Genomic DNA, 25874 nt, shown 5'->3' with positions numbered 1-25874 from the left:
GCATCACAGCTTCTTCCCTTTCTGTCGTGGAAATCTTGCTAGTTGTACTTCAAGCCAGTGGTATAAGCACAGGCATTGTGCCAGGCAATCTTTTAAGAGACATCTTATGGTTTGGGCTACATCCTTGCATTTTAGTACATTCTGGAGGAATACAAAAACTGGACTGTCTGGAGCCAGCCTGTTTAATCAGCCCAGAATTACTCAAGCTTAAAATTCAGCTGACTTGCACAGCTTCTGGCCTGAGGATACTGAACAGGCACAGCAAGGGACATCAGGCAAACTGGAAACCTCATCTGATAGATCACATGGTGCTGTCTCCCCGCTTCTTTCCCCATGTGGGAATGGGAGACAATATGCCTCCAAACTGACCGCTGACCACCATATCGGCCAAACAACCCTGCGAGTATTGCTCTTCCAGGTAAGCAAGTGCTGTCACTGTTCTGCGATGTCAAACCAAGGACACAAAGGAGGAGAAGTGGGTGGGAGAACCCCCATTAGGTGTGTGCGCTGAATCTGAAATCCCACTGCCTCAAAAAAGATAAGGGTGGGTGTTTGCCCTTGTGGAGTGGCTCAAGGAAGGTTAAAAAATCAGTCTAAACTACTCTGAGTATAAAAATTACCCCCTAAGGTGTGAGAACAGACCTTGGTTGGAAGAGCAAGAGTGTTAATAGGAACGCAAATCAAAAGGGGAGCAGCTCCTCAAGCTAGTGAAAAGATGTTTCAACGTCAATACCAGTGTTCTGCAGAAATAACGCTTCACTTTCCGCAGCGTAACACAGGCACTCAGAGGTGGTACAGGGACGTGATGGGAAACAGACTGTGTGCTAAGTTATCTAACAGTGGTTTGTTCTCACCACTCTACTTTGATGATCAAACTGCTGGAACTAATGGTGTGAGCCTGTGGCAGTTAAAGCAGTAGCAAGATTATTTGTACTCCCACAGCAAGGTTAAATCAGGCTAGTCAAGTGGCTACAGAGAATTATACTTCTGCAACAACCTCTTTTTTTCCCCTTAAACTGTTTTGTTCATCTGCCAGTAACCACACAGTTCTAAGGCTACGGATTCCTTTTTGCTTTTCCCTTTAAGACATGGTAAAGAAATCTGGCTCTCATCTCTGTACTTGAAATAAGACAAGTTGTACAGATGGTGGTTTGTCTTCAGCTGGTATTTTAAGAAAAGCCTGGAACAAACTATTTCTCCACAGGATCTTACCTCTCCCCAACAGAGTAGCAAGCTGCAAACTGTCAACTGTTAAACACTTGCAGCACGTTCAAATACACGGTAACCTAAATCACAACATTTATTTTTGAAGATTGTCCTCCTGCCTCTTTTGATGCTAGCAACAGACTTAATCAAAATCAGACCCAAAGGATCAAAAAAGCTCAGAGTCCAGGCTTGTTTCTTGGAAACTGACAGTCAGCTGATCCGTCCTGGTGATACTGCTCACTGCGCCTGGCTCCATCCTCGCATACTCCCGCAAGTCTGCCTGGAGCAGCACGCCAGGGCTCAGAGCCAGATTATTGTTAGTCATTCAGGAAAAGCCGCCAACACCATCCAGCTTGCACTGATCAGGACTCCAAAGGCAGTGGAAAGGTAAGAACCGATGGTTCTTCTGCCGTGATGCAGGCTCTTAGCAGCAGCACTGGAACAAAAGGGAAACTTGCTCCCGAGGGGTCCCACTGTTACCGTAGATAGTAATCAATTGCAGCGGAGAAAGCGGCAAATCCACCACAGCCGATAACCCCTGCCTTCAAACCAGCTGCAATGCAAAAACGATGGGAAAGAATGAGACAAAATAGGAAAGATAGATAGTTTTCTTCCAAGTAACTACCTTACGCTGTGCTGGCTTGAAGAGCTTACACCTGCAGGAACCTGGCAGTCCGCTACCAGAGTCACTAGCACTACCACTGCCCAAGGTGAGGTGGAAACCTGGCACACACCGGACTTAGGACTGCCACGGCTGGACCAGCACGGCGCGCTGGCTGGGCACTGTGTTGCTGAGTCTTCCTCCAAGGGATAAAAGAGAAAATGCCAGTGGCCATTGCTGATTCCAGTGTGCTCTGATCTGAGCACTGCGAGTGGCTTTGCTGTTGAACCAGGAAACAATAGGAAGAGCAGCTACTGCTTTGAAAGCTCTAAGGGGATTAGGTCCAGGACAGACACAACTTAACAAGCTCAATTAGAAGCACTTTCAAGAGCACTTACTGTCTTTTATGCTCTGTGGACAGGTGTTTTTTTTTCTTAAGGAGAGGTGAGAGAAGTTTGATATTTCTGATTAGCAGAGGAGCTCTCTTCCTACTTGGGGCTTTTCTCCAGATGCTGTTAGCACTCAAGGCTTCCCAAAGTTCCCACTAGTATCTACTGGACTAAAATCCCAGTGCTCCTGCTCTTTTACAGCTAAATAGAATTGTCTGTTTGAATTGATACATGAGAAAGGAGGAAAGCATTTTACACACTCTGCAAATTAACAGAGTTACTGCCAGTGAAATAGTGTATATATAAGTAGAGCTCTGTTAACACAAGAGCTGTAGCTTCAGAGTGTTGCTCAGTATGTATTTTTGGCTCCCTCCCCACAACACCACAGCAGAGTGTGGATAGCTAACACCATTTCCTGATTTTTCTTTCAAGTCAATTCCGTTGACTTTCCTCCAGTCTCACTGTCCTGTACAACCAAGCCTTCCCTGCCCACACATATCATTCGAGCTGACAGGAAAGCGATAGAGAGAGCAGTTCTGCCACTCTGGAGCACACTCTCATGTTGACATCACCATGACCCCATGCAGAGATTTGCAGTGTGTGTTCCATTAAAAACACTGCATGCTGCCTAACCAAATTCGAGTCTTATCACAGAAATAGTTCATAGCAGGCACTACCAACCTCTGAAGCCGATTGCTCCTCCTGTGATGCAGCCGCTAATAACGCTATTCTTCCAGTCTGACTTTCCACGATACTATGGAATTAAAAATCAGAGTTAACAAGTAAATACAGAATACACACTCAGTATCTGTACTAACACCAAGAAAGATTAAATGACCTTCCAGCCCTTTCTCAGCTGAGGATGTTTTTCCCTCTATTCTCAGCAGATGGCCCCCTGCACTTTGAAACATAAGACATGCAGGGCCAGGAGAAAAGGAAGGAACGGGTCACCGGGAGAGGTAAGACAAATCCATATGGTGCAATGCAGTGCTACAGCAAAGAGTCTCAGGTGAGCCGATCCAGCCCCTAGAAAACAGCACTGTGCACTAGCACCAGCTCAGAGATTTTAAAGGAGCTATAACTACATGAATGCAGCACTGAGCCTGGCCACGCAGCCTGGTTCTCAGCACAAGTGAGAGCCACAGCACCCTGCTGACAAAGATGTACTATTTCCATAGTACAGCTGTTTTTCACCAGTGCAGAGATCTCTTTGTTCTGCTCCATTGTGCAAGCAGATACACTTTTCTTCTAGATGAGTTAAGAAATAATTGTCTGAAAGGCAGTACTCAAATTCGTAACAGGCTAATTTTCCTATTTAAGAAAAGATAGATTTACCACTGAGCTGCACAAGGTCATTTCTTGCTGTAGGGGCAAGATGAAAACAGGCCTGTTACTTAAGAACTTTCATCAAAGGATCCCTTTCTGCATATGGAATTTTTAGAGGCTTAAATTACCATGTTGCAACTCACAGTTTGATGTTTTAAAGTAACAACAACTAGTTGTAGCCAGGGTTTTAAAAAGTAATGCCTACACTTGCCAATACAATCAGGGCTTGAACTGAAAAGGACCTCGCTATTGCATGCTCTTCTGCTCATTCTGTCAGAGAACAGCAGGTCTCACAGCTGAAAAGCTTTGATGGCCAAGAAACAGAACAAACTAGCCTACTCCCTTGCCCTGTTACAAAGGGGATATATATATACACACTCATTTGGACCTAGTAAAAGAGATTTTTAAGTGTACAAGAAAACGTTTCTTAATGTTTAAGAAGTTATTACTCACAGATTCTACCACGCATTCTGTGCAGGAGAACATGGCACCCACAATGGCAAAGTTCTTTGCGTAGGATATGCCTCGCTGCCCCATATCCTTGAGGACCTCTTTTGCGGTCGGCGTGCGATATGGATCCTTGGGATCAAACCCAATGTTGGTGTCGATGCCAGCAGTGAAGACACCAAACGCGCCTCCCAGAACAAATCCTGTAAAAGACAAACAGTAAAAACTGAACCTTGGCCGGATTCGAGCGGCACGTTCCCCACAGGCACCAGAGCACCTCCATTCCCGCTGTCTGCAGCGTGAAAGGGGCAGTGCAAGAGCAGGAGCGGCCTGTCTCTCCATACCACAGACACTGTTACCGACACCCTCCCTGCTGCCAGCCTGTGCTGTGCTGAGGAAAGGCCGTGAGCACCTCTTCCTTTGCAAGGAAGGCAGACAGACAGAGATCCCTCCCTGGGACCTGTGACGGACACTGGAGGAGGCTTAGAGGGAAGACCATTAAACACGGGGGTCCCTGTGCTGCAGCTTCTTCTCCATCCGGCCCCTTCCCGACGCCGCGGGGACCCCCCCACTCCCTGACCGCCCCCACAGCTGGCTGCCCCGACCACCGCTCCCCCTCAACGCCCCGTCCCCTCCAACCTCCCGCGGCTCCCTCAACCGTCCCCGCCGCACCTCCCACACAGGCCAGCGCCGCCTTGAAGGCGCAGCTCTCCATGGCCCGCTCCACCATTTTCTGCTCCTCGCTCTTGGGCGGGCTGGGGATGCCGCCGAGGGAGGCGGGGTCCCAGGCGCGGGGCCGCCGCTGCTCGCCCACCAGGTGCTGCAGCAGCAGGCTGTACTGCAGCGGCGGCGGGGGAGGCTCCGGGCCGCCCGGAGCGGAGGGCGGCGGCGCTGCCGCCATGACCGGTCTCGGACACCCGCCGCCGGCTCGGCGCGGTGTCCCGGCTCACTCGAGGCGCCGGTAACGCAGCGCGCGGGGGCCCACGGGAGCTGTAGTTCCGCTACGGGGAGCCGCCCGTCGCCCTTCCCCGCGGTAGCGCTGCAAGGAGAACTACAACTCCCGGCAGGCTCCGCGGTGCGGCCGGGGTGGGTGTGTCGCGCGGCGTCTCACGGGATTGGCAGTCCCTTGGGACGGAGCGGGACTACATTACCCGGCGTGCTGCGCGCCGGCCCCCTGGCGGCCGTTAGGACTGCTGCAGGTGAGCTGAGGGCTCCGGCTGCCGGAGCATCCTCGAGAGCGGCGGCGGCGGCAGCAGGTGAGCGCGGCTCCGGTTCCGACTCCGGTTCCGGCTGGGGCAGGCCGGTCGGCGGCCTCGCCCGGGGCAGCCCCGGGCTGGGGGAGGGCTGAGGTGCCGCAGTGCGGGACCGAGTTCACCTGCCCTGGCTGAGGTGCGGAGAGGGGGCGGGAAGCTCTGAGGTGTCGCGGCGCTGGCGCCGTTCTCCCGCCGTCCCTCCGCCATCTCCCCCTGACTGACTTCTGGGGGCAACAGGTCCCACGACGGTGGCTGCAGCCTCTCCCCGCGCCATCCCTCCAGCGGCCGGGACGAGGACAGCCCTTTGGTGAGGCTGGCGGATCCCGGCGGTAACCGGGGTGGGCGCCGAGCCCGGGTGCCGCTGTCGTTGCCGATGCAGAGACCAACTCCTGCCGAAGCCCTTGCCCTGCGGAGGGGGGGGCTCAGTGCTGTGGTACACCTGAGGTGCTGCTGGCTGCAGGTGAGGGGGGGCTGGAGCCCGGGACAGCCTGCGGTTTGCCCCAACAGCCTTCGAGCATCGTCTGAGGTGAGAGCTGAAGAGCCTCATGGCACCTCAGCGTACGAGCTGCGAGCCTGAGCTCAGAAAAGGTATCTCCACTCTTCCATGTTTTCTACAGGCTAGGTGAAAACGGTGGAGTGTCAGGCCATTTCCAGTAGCCTTTTGGAAGGAAACCTCGGCTGCCTCTGGCCTAAAGCAGCAATTTTACTTCAGGACCTGTATAGCTCAAAAGAGAATAATGAAATTCTGTCTTTCCACCACAAACTGCAAGCTTAGGTTGTGTCAAATCGTATAGAAACCTTGTCTCTTGGGAGCTTGTTCTGTTTGGTAATGAGGTGAGAAATGTTGCTTTTAACCCTCAGTAAACAAGGTGCTGTGAACATTAGAAATCTTCTATGTGTTTTGCTTATGTTGCATTTTGCTCAGCTTATTTTACTTTCTTGTTCTTGTGGAGTAGAACCAGTTTTCTGTTCAGCTCACCACAAGTGAAGATAGGTATGCCTTAAAAAAATAGCTTTCTTGACTTCTTTTTTGATATTTTTCTATTTTAATTTTAAAAGTTACCCATAGGTTTTTAAACCCCTGAGAAATAGCTGTAATGTCTTCAATAGGATGCTTCAAAGTAGTGTATTTCAATAATTGAAAATTATTTTAAAGATTTAATAATTATTTTTCAACAATGCCTTAAGTATGAAATCTTCCTGATGCCCTGAAATGTAGCTCTTGAGATCCTGAAGTAAGCAATTTTCTTTTTTCATCCTTTGTCTTTGTCTTGCTTATGTCTTAGTTTAGGACTGGATAGGTAGGTTCAAATAACAATTTAAATTGATGGCTTTACCACTTCAAATATTTCATTATACAAAGTTCGTTTCCCACAACTTTCCTCTTAAATTCCACTGCCCTCTACTGGCTGGACCAGTGGGGTCCACCTGCTCAGCGCTCTTCTCCACTCCTTTTTTTACTCCTTTTGTTTGTTTGTTTGTTGGTTTTCTTATTTTTAAGGCCAGAAGCCATTGAAAAGTGTGCTGTTAAAATCTACTAAAACAGTATCTTTACAAGGTAGAGAAGGTTGCTGGCAGGATGATCTCCCCAAGGAGCCTTGAACTTTAGATTTCAATCTTCTCCTTGATCCAAAATAACCTAGTTGGGCTGTTCTTGAAGTCACACTGCAAAGCCTATTTTCTAAAGACATTAAGGGAAAAAAAGATATGTTGGATCTGGACCCTGAGCACTGCCATTTTACGTGTATAACTGGAATATTGTTTTGACTTTCTTTTCTCTGTTCCTGGGTTTTGGAGAACATATATTTTTATAAATACATATTTTGAAAATATAATTATTTAAAATACTTATAAATATTTATAAATATTTTTAGTATAAAAATATTTATAAGTAAATATATATTTGCCTCCTTAAGTATTTCAATAGTTTTCTCCTTTTCCCATTCATGCTGTTCTGTGACCAAATACATGTGCTTGAGTATTTGAATAATCTCATCTGCCTAAACAGACTTTTCATGTGAGTGAAATCAGATGGAAGATTAAGGCTTGGAGCGAGAATCTGAGAATTCAACACATCTTTGATAAATAAGTTGTTCAAATGAAACTTTCAGCTGTTTCTTTCATATAAATCTGTAAACCTTTGTTATTTGCAGATGCCAATGCATTTGATCCTCTTCCTTCACCAGGCTCTTACTGTCTGAATGCTGTGCCTGAAATCAGACTTTCATCTTGGAGCTGTTAAGTCCAGTGTAAGAGTTTAGGTTATTTTTAACCTTGCCTAGTTCCAGATGAAACATTTTTGTTTTGCAGGAGTGTGCCTCTTTCCTGTGTGATGACAGCATTAGGTGCAGATTATCATGAGTTTTTCTACAGCCTGCAATGGACACAATGCTCCAATGTGCTCAGCGGCTTGTTTCAGCAGAGGGCAGCACATGTGGATATTAAATAATTGTGTTTCACTTGACCTTTACAGTGACTCAGTCTTTCTCCCACACTTCAATATTCTCCAGAAAGAATAAACCTTGGTTTTTTTGTCTGAAATCCTGTTTTTGCACATGTCTCTTAGTTGTAGCGCTCCTAGGTTTTGAATAGGCTTTGGCTGTCATTTTTGGCATTGCTATTTAAAAAAAAAAAAGTTTTCATAGTGCTCAACTTTATTTTGTAAAACTGTGAGTTCTAGAGTCTTTTCTGAAGCTATCTAACTGGGCAAGAAGTGGCTGAAGGTGGAAGTCAATAATAATTAGATTAAATCCACTCTTTTTTGCTCATGCCTACATGTCTGCACCTTTTTCCCTTACCAGAACTGTGATGATCTAGGGGGATGAGAGAAAGAGGGTATCACTTACTGGATATTTTCATGAAAAAAGGAAAAGCTTTCTGTCACACCACAAGCAGAAGAAAGTATGGCTGCTTTGCAGGTGGTCACACTGCTCACTGACCTTGCCCCTCGTGTAGCAGAGGTTTCAGTGGCTGCAAAAGGAAGTGTGCTGGGGCCCGCTGGGCTCTGATTCTGGCAACAGCACTTAATAACACTTAATGTTTCCATTCTATAGTCTTCTCATCTATATATGAAGTCTGATGCTTTCCTACTTCTCATCCAGGTTGTGAATGTGTTTTTTAAAAACAAAACCAAAAAATTAGGTTTGAAAGAGCATTGGAAAAGTGCTTTGTGAAATATACCTAAATTCAGTGAAGGAAAGTTGCTTTAACTTTCTGTACTTCCCTTGGCTTATGAGAGTTTAACCAATTTATTTGTTGGGGAGTGCAGGTTTTTTTTTTCTTCTGAGGTAGCCACGTTTTCCATGTTGGAAAATACTGTTGCTGCCATGGCAAACAGCTAAAGTACTGAACAAAGGTTAGATTGTAGCTAGATGGCAGGTATATGAGAGTTAAAACTGAAAAGGCATCCTGGCTCACTGATTTTTTTTTTATTTTTTTTTTCCCTTTAGGTCAATATAAGATAGACTGCAGAGAGAGATATTTCAATAAAATCTCCTTTTTGGATCAGCAGACTTGTTCCTTGTGACTCTGTTCTGTAACTCAGAGAAGCAGGATGTGGGTTTTCAAGACGATTGTTTGATCCTGTCTGCTATCTTTAACATTTTATATCTCAAAGTGCACGTCCTCTTTGAAAATAAGGTGGTTTCTTTGTGTTTGTCCCCACTTCAGCAAGTTACTCCTTCCCCTCTTCACAATTTCCCTAATATTACACATACTTCTGTTTTCACCTATGAAATTTGAAATGCATTGGTGTTGTAACTCATGGTCTAAAAAAAGATCTGTATAAAGTTTCAGACATCGTCATCTCTCAGGGATTTTAGCTGTTGCTATAGAAGTCTAAATTCTCTTTTGAGAGACCTTTCCACTATAAAGAAGTTGATACTGGAGGAAAGTTGTCATGGAAATATGCAGCAAAAAGAGAAAGGAAATCTCAGTTTGATGACTGTTACACCGGCTTAGCCAACTTGGTGAAGTGGCTTCATATCTAGAGATCTGATTGTGCAGATTCTCTTCGTTACATTCCAGTGGACTGGAACACTATGGACTAGAACCGAAAGAAATATGTTATTTAACATTTATATCACCAAAGATACCTCCTCAACTCAGTGAGCTTTGTGTTTATCCAGATTTGAGTTTCCTTACTGAATAATAACATCTAAAAAGCGATACGATACTATCCCTTAGGGTGCCCAACCCTCCAGATGGGGAGGCAAGCTCCCTTTCGAGCTGAGTTTGTGGCAGTGTTGTAGGAATGGGGCTCATTGGCTCCCTGGTGTCAGGCCATCGGGGTGGGTGCAGAAAGCAAAGTTATCTGCAGCTGCCACTGACCTCTCTGTTGGAAGGAACCCCCTCCAGGTGACGTGGGTAGGCTGGGGAATTTCCAGCAGCTCCTGGTTCTAATTTGGGATGAGCTGTAGCACAGCTTTTTATAATAGTTCTGGAAATGACTTCTCTGAAAGGATTCATAGAGCTACCATTATTGAAATGAAGCTTTCAGAACCAATTTTTAAGTAACTAAAAATAGTTTATTCTGCAAGCTTCAGTGCCATTTCAGATTTGAACAGGAGTCCTTTGTGTCCAGCTGAATGGTGGTATAAGCAGATCTCTCCCTCCATAAATTTCTTGTCCACGTATACCATCACTAAGCCTGGTTGGTTCCCTGGTTTCAAGCTTTTTGTGTCTCTCTTACTAAAGCCTCTTGATATCTAATAGATGTGATTATAAGTGAGCTGCTTTTAAATATCTATTACCAGTGTCACCATGGTAACTGCTGTAAGAGTTTCTTGCTGGTAGAAGGTTTCCAGCTCCCTGAGATACAACAGGGCAAAATGCTTAGGCTGTTGTTCTCACGGTTTGAATGAGATCCCATGCAACATCAAAGAGGAAAAAATAACATATTTCTTATTTTTAATTACAGTGCATGTTAATGGTACTGGAAGGAGTAAGATTGATTCTGGCATCTGTCCTCAGATCAGAGAATAAGAGGACAGTTACATGGGCAGGGACAGACCAAGCTTTCCCTGGAGAGCATGCCTTCAACCAGCAAGCTCCTGCAGGAATAGGAAAATGTTGATCTCCTCGACTTAGCCAACACCTGGTTGGTCTTTTGATACTGTCAACAAGTGAACTAATTAATCCTAATGTAGGATGCAAAATCGTGATATTCCACTTGCCACAGGAGCAGGCAGAGTTCTTGGGTGATTTAGTCCGGAGTAGAAAAAAATTGAGCAGGCTTATGTGTTGTTTCCTAATTTCTCTGTATTCCTAAACTACTTTTTTGCTCTGGGCCTTCAGCTGTCAGGTTCTGGGCTAGCAGTGTTGTTGGGCAATATCCAGAGTGACTGTCCTGGATTTCCTAATCTTTCCCCTTCCTTCTCTCACATCTGCTTTCTTCCCAAGTTCCTGTTGCTTAGCCAATCAATCCTGTCTTGCTGTGTAATGGTAGTTGTTTCTATAGGCTTCTCCACACGACAGGATCACTAATGTCCCTCAAGCTAACTCTGTCACCTCAGGGGGTTGTTTTGCTTTCATTTATTTATTTATTTACGGTAAACCAGTCACAAACTCCGTAGGGTACTTCTTCCTTTTTGTGCAATCTGTTATCTTGCTTCATTACCCTCCTATCTTAGTCTGCTGGAGATTGTAAATTATCATTTGCTTTTATAGAAACTTGGAAAGCTGAGAACCTGTTTCTACTGCTCTCCCACTTCATTAGCTGTGCCTGCTGGTTTTGGCATTTAGGCCTTTTATCTTTCGGTAAGGGAGGCTTTCATTGGTGTAATGGGCTGTTTGGTGTAGCTATTCTGTACAGGAAAATGGGAGGCTGAGCTTAGGGACCTTCAGGACAGGTGCAATTTGCATTCACTTTCCGTGTTTGTGTGTGGGGACAACTGACGTGACAGAGCCTGACCAAGCGGTACTGTGCACCTCTGTGATGGAAAGAGTTCTGCCTGTCTGGAGGAGGAGTTCATGCTGATGAAGAGCTGATACTTGTCCTTACCTGCCTCACAGGCAACATGATCCACATACTAAGATCTTTTTTGCTGAGCTTAAAAATGCTCATAATTGATTTTAGTTATAATGTTTATTGTGTGCCAAATTTGGACTTTCTAAAATCTGAAGTAATTACGATTTCTAACCAAGAAATTCAAGAAAATTGTTTTCATAAGAAACCTTGAAAGCAGAACCAGCATCTCAGAATTTGCTTGCGTTATACCACTGCATGTTTCTTAATAGTTATTCTGCAACACAGCAGTTAATACCAGGAGGATCTCAGTATTTGGCTACTTCAAATTTCAGCTGCATGGTCAAATTTCTCAAGTGTGTTTAGATGATTTGAAAGTTTAAGCAGCAGCAACAGCAAACATGCTCATTCATACAAGCTGTCTTGCAGGGACTGCTGAACTTTAATTTAGATTCTCCCCCTCTTTCTGGATTTGATTAGGTCACCAAAGCTAAACTTTTATGCTCTGATTCTGGGTGTCTATGTATAACAATATGCATGTCTCTTGCAAAACTGCTGATGACTTATATGGGAACTAAAATCAATGGGCACTGTAGATCCTTACTAGCTTGTGATATTTTGTCAGTAATTTAGTAATTGTTTCCCTACCTGTAAAAAAAATGACTTATTAGGCTACTACAATGATTAGCTGGTGCTGTTCAAGTAATCTGTAAAAGATGCAGAGGGTAAGAACAAGATGGAAACTCTAAGACATTGCTATATGGGGAACCAAACCTTACCAATAGCTTTTTTTTTCCCTGAAATCCTGATCTACATTAGAGGTCTTGTTTGTCTCCTGGGACTTGAACTCCTTGTGCTTCATCAGTTTTCTCTGTTAATTTGTCCTAGTTTTTGTTGCTGCTGGACTCCCTGTGATGCACTCTCTGCATCTAGGCATACCCCGCAGTTCTGCTTCCATTCAGGAGCTGTCAGCAGTTCCAGTGCAAGTCCCTCTGAAACAAAGCTGACAACTCAGGTCTTTTATTTGCATCACCCTGAAATGCACCAAAAAGTTCAAAGCAGTGGGGCATTCCTACACCATCCCATTGGGGTTTTTTAATTCGAAGGCAGCCTCCAGCACACATCTTCTCCAGTCCTTAATTTTCCTGCACAGCTTCCCTTTGTCAGTGATCAGCAAAAATTTAATGAAATGGTTTTCTGTTCAAGGCTCCTTAGTGTTTCTAATGGATACCTGTTGTAATTCCTCTCCCGTTAGGTGATAAAATGCTAGCTTTTCCAGCGTGTGATCCTTCTCGGGCAATAAGCAAAAGGAGCAAGTGGGGTTGTGCAGTATTGTGCCTATGTAGGTAGTAAGAACTTGTAGTACTACTTGAATATGGTGATTCTCTATGAATTGTTAATGAGTGCCACAGTATAACCTATATATCAGAAAATTGAGTGAGGAATAATAAAGAATGGAGATATTCCCTTTCCCTTTCATTTAGTCATTGAAATAAAAAAAATTCAGTTAAGTAAAAAAGAACACTGAAAGTCTTATCTTCCTCTTTCAGGGAAGACCACCGAGTTTTGCCTTTTCACATATTTAGATTTATCTGCATTTTTAATAGAAGGGTGACTGCAGTAAAGCTATCCTTGGTTTGTTGCTGTGCGTCTGACACCTAAGAGAGTGCAGATGAGTGAAAATTGCAGAGAAAAATAAACTTTGGATAAATGTATGCAAAAGTGATCAGAGACTTTTATTTTAAATTTATAAAATACAATTAATATTCCTTCACCACATAGATTTCCTTCCTCATTTTGTCTTTCTCTGTGGGTTAGCTTTTTTTGGTAGATGGATGTCTGTTAACTCTTCAGTGTTCTACTCGGAAATGACAGAAATGCTGAAAAATGCTGGCGCCTCTTACAGAATCTTACTTTGAAACAGGCAGTTTCCTAATTCTATTTCTGACTGACTTAGTGGCTGTTCCCTTGGAAAGTTTAAAGTTGTTGTCTGGTCTTCTGAAATTTTGGCAATAGGCACTGGAGGAAGCTGTTTTTCTTTTCTCTGTGTCCCATAAAACATATCTGACTTTTTTCCAAATTTAATGATTCTAGTCTCTTCCAGCTACAAATATTTTCTCTAGTTGCAGGTCAAAGCTGGTAGCCATGCCACAGGCTGAGCCCCCCAGGTATATGAGTGAGAACATGAAACTGTGTAATAGTCTCTTAGGAACGGGGCAGGGGGAATAAAAAAAAATAATCTGAGTTCTCCAAATCAGCACACAGCCTTCTTGCACTGCTGTTTTGGCAACAGTTGCAGGAGTTCACTCTTTCTATCCACCCATTTCATCAGCATCATCTTGCTAGCTGAACAGCAGTTGTTTTTGTCAAAATGGAACAGGGTGCCCCATGATTCATTCTGCAAATGTCCACTAGCTGCTTGAACTTCCTGACATCTGAAGTGGAACTGAGAAAATAAAGAAATTTGTATCAGTTATGCACAAAAAGGAAGAAAACACAGAGTAAATACTGTCCCAAAAGCCATTGCCTGACTCCACTAATACCCACTGTCTGATGCAGACTTTACTTTGTAATTACTTTTGGTTTTATAACTCCAGACAGTGATGTTCCAAGCCTTATAACTGAATTAGAGACTTGCTTTAAGAAGACATTGTTATTGACATAATAGCCTTGTTTATGGAATTTTTCTCCTTTGTAATTAAGATTGTTGCATGCACAAAAGCAGTTAAATATGGCATAAATATCTGTAAATGCAAAGATATTTTAAATCTTGTTCCTTGTGTGAGCCTTTTTTTTCCACACTCTTTCTTTGTGCATTTGCTTCTCAAATGAGCTGTGCCACTAGAAATTCTGCCCTTTGCCCATTCCATTAAGTTCTGTCTCATCCATATTTGTTCTTGTAAAATTGCACAGGCAATACAGGTTGCAACATAAAGCATTTAAATTCCTCAAATGCAGTATTTTAAAAGTGTATTGATTATAGTGGGGTTTGGTCTTATTCTCTCATACCTTGTTGCAGAGTCGTGGGAGCTAGTGGATTGAGCAGCATGCAAGCAATATGCTCACTGTTATTTTGTCTGACAACCAAATTTACCAGCTGGGTGAGAACCTGGCAGATTCTTTAAAAAAGTTTATATCACTCCTTGAAATTGTTTTCTCATCCTGGCTGCATGAAAGTAATTATGGTTAAGGCCCTGGACAGGCCACAAGTTTTCTTTATGAGCATGGCCAGCTCATTTTAGCTGTCTGTTTCTGGGCTCTTTGTTCATTAAACAGAAAGGCAATTTTTCAATTCAGAAGGTTTTGTGCTGATTAATTCTTTGGTCTAAGTAAAGGGATCAGATAATTATAGCAATAAGTGCTACCAGAAAACCTCTAAATAAACAAATGTACTGTCTGGTCTTGTTGGGTTTGGGGAAATTGTATGCTACTATTCCAGCCTGTCTACCAAAAGCTGAAGCATGTAAATGCTGTGACTGTCTCCTCACATCTAAGCATTTTCATTTTTAGGCTTTGGTCAAGTTATATTTATCAAAGCTAAAAATACCTTTGTGGATGAAATATAGTAGCTCATCTCCTTTCCTCAGTCCCCTCATGATTTCAGTTCTTTATTTCTCTTGGATGAAGGATAGGAAAAGCTATTGAGCTGACAACACCGCTCTCCCACTGAGCCTATACGAACTCACCAGCAATGGCAAAGAGACAGCATGCTGCAGTCCAAAAAATGCATGCTTTCTTCAGACAAAGAAGCTTTTCAGTATGTAACTGATGTCCCTCCCATTTATGAGTTCAGGATACAGGGACCTGCAGTTGTTTGCTTCTGAGTCAGTATTTTTCAACTGTGTCTGTTCAGTTTTGAAGGTGGTATATCATCAAAGCAGAGGGAGTGATTTGCAGGCCCTCCATTGGGTACCTAAGTGACCTCGTTGTCTATGCATGCATCACTGAATGTAGCATCACTTCCTCAGGGAGGAGAGACGTGGTGTGTGTAGATCACAATATCTAAAATAACTTTGTTAGTATGAATGACAAAGTACTGCCATCTTATCTGAACTGTGAATAATCTCAAAACCTCTTAATGTTAGATGTACAAAAATATAGAATGGGTAAGTTCTACCTGTGATCACACAGCCTGTCCTTGGGTACTGAAGAAACTGGCAAAGTAGGCTGGATAGAAGGATTGGTACTGTGGGTGTCAGTGAACTTGGAATAGCACCTGGCATGATTGGTTGAACATTTAGGGACTTATAACTATTAATGTATGCTTGAGACCTGCCAAATATAGACTATTATCACATGCTAAATAAGTGATGATGTGGTCTTTTTTCTTGTTCTGGTGTTTTAAGATCTGAAGGCAAGAGTTCCCCACTCTTAAGAATATCACAAGAAAGTTGGATCCAAATTTCATAATCTTCAGAACAGATTCAGCTTGGACTTACTCTGTGTCTTAAGGTTTGGTTACTCTGCGATAACAGTAGTGGTGCCAACATAAATTTACTCTTGGCATAACATTAGCTTCCTTTAAGCCGCTTTGACACCTAGAGTAGGGAGTTCTAGAGGGTGTGGTAAGGTTGAACTACTCAGATGCAGCAACTCTTTTTTAGGATCATATTGTAAATCTTCCCTATCTCTTATTATGAGACTACTACTGTAGCATCAACATTGCTTATATGCTAGGCCCATGCTTCTGGGAAAGGATTCCTCTCTGGTTCAGGAGAGAATTCCTGATCCATAGTTACAGTTTGAATGTCTTAGGTCAGAGACATCAGAGAGTGAACAGCCCTCTCTGCAGAGTCAAACTAAAAGCCAAGTTCGCATCTTAGGTTTCTGTGTTTGAAATTCGCATTTGGATTTGATTTCTCGTTGCATCACTTACAGTTTCCTCCAACTTGATACTATCATTGCCTGCTTTAACTTTAAGACCTCTGGCCCTTTCCTTCCTGTTTTCAGACACTAAATTCTCTTCAGAAAGCTTAAGAAAGAGGAGTGTTCTTGAGCATTGCTCACTCTCTTGTCCCTTATTTGCTCTCTTCTAAACAAAGAACAGATTGACGCTTCTTGGACAGCTCAAGAGAAGTCACTCAGGACTGATTCTAGTTACTTAGAATCATTTTGGTTGGAAAAGACCTTTAAGATCATCAAGTCCAACCGTTAACCTAGCTCTGTCAAGTCCAACTTTTTTTACGCTTCTTATGTAAAAGTCTTTGTCTTAATGTATCTTCCCTCCCTGCACACACACACTTTTCCACTTTTGTGGAGCAATGATGGAGGCAAGGGAAATGTCGTGAGGTGTCCTGGATGTGATTGCTGGCACTCTGGGGGAAAGGTTGTTAATATAAATATAAAAGCTTACTCTGAAAGAAAAGTACCTTTTTTCTATGGCCACCTGCTTGCCCTTCCTACATAGTGTGTACTGCATGTTTTAACTTGATTGGATCATGCGGACTAGTCTGGGGCTTACGCTCTCTGCCCAGTGACCAGTTCTGCTGTTGAGGATGACAGGATACCAAAAGAAACTCTTCGTCTGCTTTACAGGTTGAAGCATCTCAAAGTTTTGGAGGTGGGATACAAATGGCATAAATCCTCCTTGCTTTGATGAAAATATATTATTTCTCATTCCCCTGAGTAAGCAAGTGTGCATATGTGTGTGCGTGTGTGCACTGAATGCCAAAGCACTGGTGAAGCCAGCTTGCTTCCGTATGTGAATCATTTCTCAAGCAGCTCTCTGTGTCTCGCTGCAATGTGGTTTTCCTCTCAGGGAAGCACTCAAGCCCTGAATTTTTAGTCTGGCTTGCACATGCTGTCAGAAGCTAGTGGGAGGCAGTTTTCTTCTTAATGCAGAAAAGAGGACAAGCTTTTACTGTAAGTATGTTAAATATCTTTTATTTTTTAAGGTGGGAACTGTATTATCTCTAGAAGGGTTGTAGGATCAGTAATATATTCTTAGAGTGAATGGACCTGCTTTGTTCAACACCACTTTTTTCATAGTATCTCACTTTAAAACTCAGTGGCGTGAAACGAAAAATGTACAGTGCAAACAATTCTGCATTAGCTGAAAATGGGCTGAGGGTGGTCTAAAAGCCATTACAACAACAACAAAAAAATCCCACCATGTGAGCCTGAGAGCAGGCTACTGTATTTTTCTTATGCTGGGCTACATAGATTTTACTGACGGAAGGGCTGAAGCTGTTTCTGTGCCTGTTTCTGCTTTCTTCTCTGGCAATTTAAGATTGTGTTCCGACAGTTAAACGAAGCAGGAGCACAAGTAGACTTTCCCCTGCTACTGCACATTCAGATAGTCCAGTCAAGAAAGAGCAGAAAGGAAGAAGCTGCTAAGCAAATAGGTTTGGCAGCTAGCATCTCTGTGGGGGATCAGTGAAAGCATTGGGGAGCACGCCAGATGGGTACCCTCTTACAACACTACAGCAAAGAGCTGTTCAGATTCTCAGCAGGACCCTTTAATTATTGCAGTTTAGCAGTTGTCTTTAGAATTGTACTGTGGACTGAAGCTTGATCATAATAACAATAGTAATAATAATAGCATTTATATAGCATGCAATATGGCAAAGTTGTAGAGATGTTAATTAAGTCATGTACGTGTAGCAGTAAAGGACTACTGGTAGAACTGGTTTGAAAACAGGGTTTCTCTACCCCTTTCTCTTGTACACAGTCTAAGTTCTTCTAGATGTCCCCTACCTATCTCTTCTGCCTCACCTCCAAAAGGGACTGTTTTGCATGTTTCTCTTCTACCCTTTCTAAATTATAAAGTGCTCTCTGCCCCATAACCTCAGCAGGAGAGAGGATATTTGATTTGCTGAAATACAGTGTTCTTTGCACAATTTGACGGGTAACTAACACGTGTGCGTGTTAGGATGAGCTATTCTCATGTATGTACTACCCCTTCCCTTTCTAGTTCAGTTGTAAACCAATTTCATTTCATTATATAGCACACCAAGGTGGGGTCTTTCAGTCCATCAGTGGTCCCCTAAGTAACAGTTGTAAACAGTTGACACTGTTGCCTAAATCTGTTCTGTTCCTGTTCAGTATGAATATTTTTAAAATGCAGAAGTCCTCTAGTTTCTCCTGCAATTTTGAGTTATGTCCTCGTCTTTGCAAAGAACTCTTTTTCTGTTAGTAGTTCACACTGTCACTCATATAAATGTTCAGAAGTTCCTAGTTTATAAACTCTTAAGTGGTCTATTCTGCACTTTAATGGAGGATAAAGATCTCCTTAAGGGATAGCTTCCAGATCTCAATTATTTCTCTGCATTGTGATAGATGGAAAATGGGAGTCAGGGAAACATCCCAGCATGTGGCAATCTGTGAGGCAGCTCACTTGTGCGCTGTGTGGCAGATGTTGATTTATCTCATTTTTACTTTTTTTTTCTGTGGGTTCCTTCTGAAGGTACGTGAATGAGTGTATCTTCATAAATACGCTATTTAGTAAACAATTATGATCCCATTTTTATAAATGGAAAAACTAAGGCATAGAAAGATTATAGGACTGAGGTGTATGATAAATCTGTGCTGGAGCTGAGGATAGAATTGTGTGGAATCCCAAGCCAGCGTATTGACTGCGATATCATCCGTCTGTGCTTTGAGGGGACAGAGAACCTGCCAGTCTGTGTGCATGTACCAGCCAAGATTACCACGTAGCCAGGTGCTGTGTCTCTCTACCATTCCAAAAAATATGATCTTTCCTTCTCTTTCTTGGAGATGTATCTACCCTCTATGCTACAGAAAAACGTAATGACAGGTAATTATCAGGCAAACCACTTGTAATTATTCTTAATATCTTTAGCAATTATATAGCTCTTGCTCTATCTAAAATGAAACCTTCTTTTCTTCCTTCTTGCGGGTTGGCAAAACATGAAGTGTTAACCATATGTGTCACTTGCTTTGTGCTATATTCACTGGGACAGTAGTTCAAAGAACCTGGATTAATGAGGAGTAGCTACCTTGAAATGGTTCTAAAACATTTTGTTCTCAACCTGCAATATACTGAACATAAATTAAACCCATCTATTCAGGGCAGAGTCATATTGGGGAAAGACCAGTGTGACCTAATTCTTTGCGATTATAACATGGTTGTAACTTCAAAAGGGAAGTTTGGAATCAATGCATCATTTTTACCTTCCTGAATCTCCTTTGACTTACCTCTCCGAAGGGCGGATGTTAGCACTATGTAAACTGTTATACTTTCCCTGCTTGTCATACATTGAAGTAACGAGGAAACTACAACTTATAAAAATGCATTCTCCAAATTCCGTAGTGTGGAATCACTTCCTAGATATAGTTTTGATGTGACTTGATAAAATTTGTAATTGATTGGATAACCTCTGTGTGTGCATTTCGCCACTACATGCTTTCATGTATGCTCTCCCAGTATGAGAATATGCTGCCCCTGCCTGTCTCGCTACAAATGTATGTTGCCACCCTACCCTTCTGATTATGTGTTTTTCCTTCTGTGCCTCCACCAGTAATGTGATGAACGTGATTCAGAATTGCCACGTTTAACTCTACATCTCTGTCCTGGAGTTAATGAAAGATTATAGCAGTCTTTTGGCCTTTGAACCTTACCAAGACGATGCATCTATTTAAACCAGAGAAGCATGGTGGGCTGTTTACTGATAGCCAGCATACAGTTATGCTTCATAGCTTCTTCAGGTGTCACACCATCCAGCTGGTAGTTGTCGCTGTCCTTCTGGAGGGCTAATGAGTAGAAAAATTACAGATAGGTTGGGATTTTTGTTTTCTTACCTCATTCTGTTTATAAGATCAGGGGTCATAGGGAGGTGGCATAGTTTCTCTTCTGAGATGTGTAATGGTGACTGGTTAGATAATCAGTGTGAGGAAGGAGGAGGAGGAGGAGATTGAGTATCCATGTACAAACAGTGTAATTTAAATTGCAGGAGGAGCATGTTCCCAGGCATCTTAAAGTACAGCTTTGGCTTGATTTTTAAGCATCAGTCACTGTGTTGGATGACAGTTCTGGGTATTTTAGCTAAAGTAGCAGCAAAGCTGTCTGGTTTTTCCTGTCTTATAAGTGGCCAGTAATATGGAACGAGGACAAGAGAAATGCAGCTAAATCAATCCTTTGTTCATATGCACACATAAGGATTTTGTTGTAACTTCTGCATTTTTTTTTTAATTGGATCTGACTAAGATTAAAAAAATTGACAAACCCAAAACTCCGGGGAGAACTTCTGCGGAGGAGGGTGAGCTGAAGGTTTTGTACTGCTCTTGTCTGTCCGTGCCTGGAAAAGTCATCAATGACCTTAAGTGTTGCTGTGGGAAGGGAATTTTTTTTGGAGCGTTGTTGAGACATGGAGTTTTGCAGTTGCTAACCTGGACTCTGGCAGCCTTGTTGGGATGGCTTTAGAAGCTGAGTTGATGGCAGAAACCTGTCATTTGTAGCTAGCTGGAAATGTCCTCACCTAGGCCATTTCTGATGCAGTTTACACATCCTTGTAACCATTCAGTATATTTATGTACTGGTTAATAAATATCCATTTTAGTGAATTACAGAAAACACACTAAGGAAATAAGCAAGAAACAACACAAACCTGTGAGATTGTCTCTTACCACTGTAACCACAGGTAAAGTAACTTTGTCTTTGGGAGATCCAAGGGAGTTTCCATTGACTCTGTGGTTCCATCTGATACCATGAAGGGAAGGGAAGAAACTGGCTCTGCAGTAGTTGCTTATACTGTAGAGGAAGGGAGCCATGTGCCCTCTCAAGAAAGTTCTCATCTGATGCCATATTGAAAGTGTTCTTCTGAGCTTTTTTGAGTCCTACAGAAGAGCTATTACAACAAAGTGAAGCAAACTAAAACCCAAAAGAATAATTTTCATGTGAGAATACAATCTTCAGGCAACCTTAGCACAATGAAGATTTTGAAGATGTGACTACTAAGCTGTATCAGAGCCACTGGTGGTTAAATCCTGGGACTGGTATTTTGTTTTGTATTTTCCTAATGATTAGTTGGATGACCCTGGGCATGTATGTGTCTTAATCTCTGCGTATTTGTTTCATATCTAAAATTTATCACATTTTTAACTCCTTGCAAAAGCACCTGGATTCTATAACTGCCTAGCTGTATGTACATTTTTCTCTGCTCTTGAAAGTTTAAAAAAAAAAAAAACAAACAAAAAACCCCCAAAAAACTAAAACCACCTTTGCTTGAGGCATGCATAAACCCAGCAGAATTTTCCCTGCTGTAACATGTGGTCTGGACATGAAAATTTCCAAGTGATGTCTTGTCTCCTGGTACTTTACCAGCAAAACATGAAAATTCAGCTGCAAATGAGATTGGAAAGCAAGTCATCTGAGGTAGACCAGAGGAAATCACTGCTTAGTGTTTCGGGTCAGGTTTAGAATTGATTCTTTCTTTGGCCAGCAAAAGCAAGAGGAGCCTTAGAGATGAGATTTTAGGAAATGGGCATTTCTTGTCTGTTCCTTTGAGTTGTGTTTGCATGGAAAAAGGTGGTCTGGCTTGTGATTATTTTTTCTTTCTAATTTTTTTCCAATTCTAATGTAAGCTAAGCTTTGTACCTGCAACAATCCAGCAAGTGTCTGCACTTGCACCTGCAGATGCCTAAGGAAAGCTGCTAAAGATGACCAAAAGAGAGTAAACACTTTGGTTTTAATTGTTAGCCCAGTCTTACTTCCAAATAGTTTTTCATCTGTGCCACCTATCTCCAAGTTACCAATTACTGCATTGGACTATCTGCGTCCCTGGTTTGTGACCCTGGCTTGATTCCTGATTTCAGCTAAGAAATCAAGATGAGTCATATGGAAGCATCTGTCAAGCCTAAAAATTGTTGTTTAAAGTGAATTGATGTGAAAGGCAGAAAAGAATTCTATTTTAGCCCAGCTGGCTGTCCTGCCATATAGCTTCCTACATACCGCTAGAAAATGCTTTACAGTTTACTGAACTTGTTAGATATTTCTATGTTGCAGTTGATAGTTTGTCTGAAAATAGCAGAAATTGATTAGGTTGGAAGGAAAACAGTACAAGCATGGTGCAAATTTTACATGCTAAAAAACCCCCCAAAAAAACCCAGAAGAGAATTGTGCTTTGATTTCATAAGAATGTGTAATAAAGATTCTGGAATAGTCTGACCTTTTGATGTAATGAAAAGTAACTGAATTACAGGAAAATGGCACTGGGGACTGTGGGTTTTAACCCACTGAAGTCACAGACTTCTGTCCTTTGAGAGTCCTATCTGCAAAGTTAGGTCTTCTGACCTCATTTTTCAGAAATGCTGGGCATTCACAGGTCTCAATGAACCTACCATCTGGTACATTACTCTCCAGATCTAGTACTGAGTTTTCATAATTCTTTTTTTCATTCATTTTTCCCAAAGCAACTTGAATGACTGCTTTAATTTGACTGTCCTGTTGAGCAAGTAGCATTACATGCAGACATGAGCACCAAAACAATTGTGTAAAGTACATGGGATGGAGATAATTTGAATCTCCAGCCCCGCAACAGGAATTTTCCTATGTGACTTCATTTGTGCAGATATGCTAATGATTTTTATTTACTTAATACTAAGCTGCTAGGTTTCTTGACTGTGGAATAATACTGCTTGTCATCATTCAAATCAATGTATCTATTCTTTTTAGTTATTCAGAGTAAAACAACCTTTAATGGTCAGCAGAATGTGTTTCCTAGAAGTTTATTCTATAGGACTGGTGAATTACTCCTTTGATGGATAGCCAAGCCTTAAGATCCAAGAGACCTAGCGTTCTTTCTACTGATGCCGACTGCCTGTGAGAGTTAGGATAAATTCTGAACCCAGTTTTTCTAGCCATAAAATAGGAATAATTCTAGGCTGGTTCTAAAGACTTTTATTAATAAATGCATGTGGACTGACTAATAAAGAAAGGTCTAGGTTCTCAATCTTTCATAAACCAGCAAAATTTCAAGTAAAATGGACTATCTTTCCCTTGTAAAACTTCTGCCAACTGCCAAAATATTCCACATCAAAATTTTCCAAATACCCTTTTAAAATACTGGTGAGAAGGGGTGAACTATATAACATGGCCTGAATTTTTAGAGACTCTGCCTGCAGGGAATTCTAAGGATTACTGAGAGAAAAAACTCCATCAGGACCAGTTTTATATTTTTGTAAACTCTCAGATTATCTCACTTGCAGCACCTGTTTCAGAGGAGAGAGGTATTCAGACACCAGCACTTTTGAGCATAAAAGATTTTAAAAACAAACAAAACCCACCCTAAAACCCCCTGCAGTTTGGAAGTGACTGACAGAAGAACTGATTTTGCTGCTCTGAAGCAACGTATTTTTGGTGTGAACCCCCATTCATTTCAACATGGAGCTGCTTCTTCAATTTCTACATGTTTTCAGAGTACAGCTTCAAGCAGAGCGTGCTACAGGGATTTAATTGTGGCCTACTAGTGACTTTCTCTGACTGATACCAAAGACAGACAGACTTTGAATCTCAGGATGGCAGCATTCTGTTTGCTTCATAAGGAAAGTTCCCTGTGAAATTTGAAGAAAGAAATGAAAAATAAAATCACAGAGCTCCAAGCATTGCTTAAAGTGAGTCATCTTCCGGGACAGTGAGCAGAAGCATGTCTCATCTGAAATGTATTGAGACATAGTGGGCATAAAACTAGTGATTTTGTCATTGTATTTGCAAAAGCAGCTTGGTTGTGTCTCTGGAAAGCTGCTTCTCTTTCAGATTTCTCTGAGTAGCCTAGAGATCAATTAATAATCTCTCTGGAGTCTTTTCAGAAGGAAATGCTGATATTTAGTTAAAATACAGTTGACTTCTATCAGTATATTCTAAAACCACTGGGAGCCGTTACCCGGTGGCAGTTTCACAGACACAGAAATGCAGATACACAAGGCTTGGAAGGTTGTGTGCAAAAGGTGTTGAAGAAAATCCTGCTGTCATAGTTACAGTATGAGAACCAATATACTACCTCTGTCCTGACTTGTGAAAGGGACAGTCTTCCAAGATCCATTCAACTGCAATAAAAATTTAGTGGTGATCCCATTCCCAAGCACTAATTCAAGGATAGTTTATGACCATGATTGGCTTCTTTCAAAGTAATTTCTGCTGGCTCAGAAGGATGGTCTCTGCAAGCTACTGTTGCCAGCCTTGCTCTGAAAATCACATCAAGGAAGCAGAGGCTGCCATTTTGTTGTTGCACTGCTCTGACAAACTGCTGGCTTGTTTAAGATTTGGGACAGAAGGGTGCCTTTCAGGTGTCTTTTCACCTGAGCTTCTTCAAAAACTGCAGTCATTATTATCTTGTATATTAGGATATATTAGTGGCTTATATTAATAGCGCGCTGTCCTTATGCTCTTTTTTCCCCAGCATATTTAGCTCTTATCTGTTTCTTTATTTATCTTTCCAGATTTAAATATTGTGTTGGCTTTTAATCATTCACCTATTAAAAAATGATGTGTTTTGAGACAAATAGATAAAAAGCTCTGTATTATTTCTTAAAATACAATCTATTACGAACTGACCCTGTATGTGCTGTTTTTACACAAGGATTAGAGAAATGTCTCTTCTTTGCGAAGGTTAGGTTTCTTGAATGCTAACTGGCTGCAGCCATTTTATATAGCTAAGTTAATATTTTGGTTGACACTTCACTGCTATGTACTGAACTCAGTCCATGAGCCATTCCATGATACTAAACTTCTGGGTTTCCCATTGTCCCAACAGCCCACAACTTCCATGAAGCTTTTTTTGGTTTATTTTCCTGTAATGCAATAAATTGAATTTGGAGGAGATGAAAAGCTGATGTTGACTCTGAGAATGCATTTCCTGCTCTCCAAGAACAGCAGGGCTTTTTTTTTCCTTAAGTAGTTTTGTTTAGTACTTCTCCTGTAGCAGTACTTCTAATAACTCAAAAGTGTCACCTATCTAGGAATGAAAGCTACTTAAGATATGTGCAACTTGGCTTTTTTCTTTGAAGTACATATAAGGCCTGTGGAAAGTATGGGGATCGCACTTCAGAGATTGAAATCTTTAGCCAAATACATGAGAAGCCTTTCCTCCATCTTTTACAAATGCTGATTCCCATACAAATACATAGAAAACTAATAAACACTAATAAATCCAAATATACTCTTCTCAGTTTCAGTTTCATCTGCTTGGCGTAGTAAAAAATTATTAAATGATAACAATTTACACATGATTCGTCTATCATTACATGAAAAAGCCAGTTTGCCTCAGGCTACTGGCTGGATTTCTTGAGTTGTGGTTTTCAGGGGTTTTTTAAGTACCTCTTCCTTTTACTTCTAACATCACGGTCTAATGAGCACATTGCTGTGCTGCAACTTTAAAATGCCATGGATGACTCAAAATTAAATTCTTTAGGCTATCAGGAAAGCATCTGTACAGCTTAAGGCAGGAAAGTATGAGATACAGTTATGAAGAAATCCAAAGGGTATAATAAAGCAAAATGCATGTGCAACCACTGGATCTACAAAACCCCAAATCTGCATAATTTGGAGATCAAATCAGGAAGATAGCTTGCATGTGTAGTTGCTTGTTCACCCATATACATACAGTGAATGGTATGCCCATTAAAAAGTAGCTTATTAAATCATGTAAAGCGCCAAAGCTTGCTAAGGTAGATTATGAACTGTGGGAATGCTAAACATTATTATCTATTGTAATATAGCTTACATATCTGTC

The 25874-nt window shown here is 41.9% G+C and overlaps 2 protein-coding genes across 6 annotated transcripts in view; one reads left to right on the top strand and one right to left on the bottom strand.

The window, feature by feature from the left end:
- Positions 1-1146: 1146 nt before the first annotated feature.
- TIMM22 (translocase of inner mitochondrial membrane 22) lies at positions 1147-4929 on the bottom strand. Its single transcript, XM_075771579.1, has 4 exons — positions 4642-4929; positions 3976-4172; positions 2878-2950; positions 1147-1759 (listed from the first exon to the last, which is right to left on the bottom strand). The coding sequence occupies exons 1-4, from the start codon at positions 4868-4870 to the stop codon at positions 1683-1685; spliced, it is 576 nt and encodes a 191-aa protein (XP_075627694.1). The 5' UTR covers positions 4871-4929; the 3' UTR covers positions 1147-1682.
- An 11758-nt stretch (positions 4930-16687) lies between these two features.
- Positions 16688-25874, top strand: part of SPECC1 (sperm antigen with calponin homology and coiled-coil domains 1) — an 87908-nt gene continuing 78721 nt past the window's right edge. For 4 of the 5 annotated variants that reach the window (XR_012838437.1, XM_075771821.1, XM_075771825.1 and 1 more), the window contains exon 1: positions 16899-17049. The gene's annotated coding sequence lies outside the window, so the exon portion shown is untranslated. Of the gene's footprint in view, positions 16748-16898; positions 17050-25874 lie in introns of those variants that run through there. The other variant, XR_012838438.1, reaches the window with a different exon arrangement.

Source organism: Balearica regulorum, chromosome 19, assembly GCF_011004875.1.
Source record: "Balearica regulorum gibbericeps isolate bBalReg1 chromosome 19, bBalReg1.pri, whole genome shotgun sequence".
NCBI lineage: Eukaryota > Metazoa > Chordata > Aves > Gruiformes > Gruidae > Balearica > Balearica regulorum.
The sequence above is the reverse complement of the archived record's forward strand: the minus strand, read 5'-3'. Positions and strand labels throughout refer to the sequence as shown.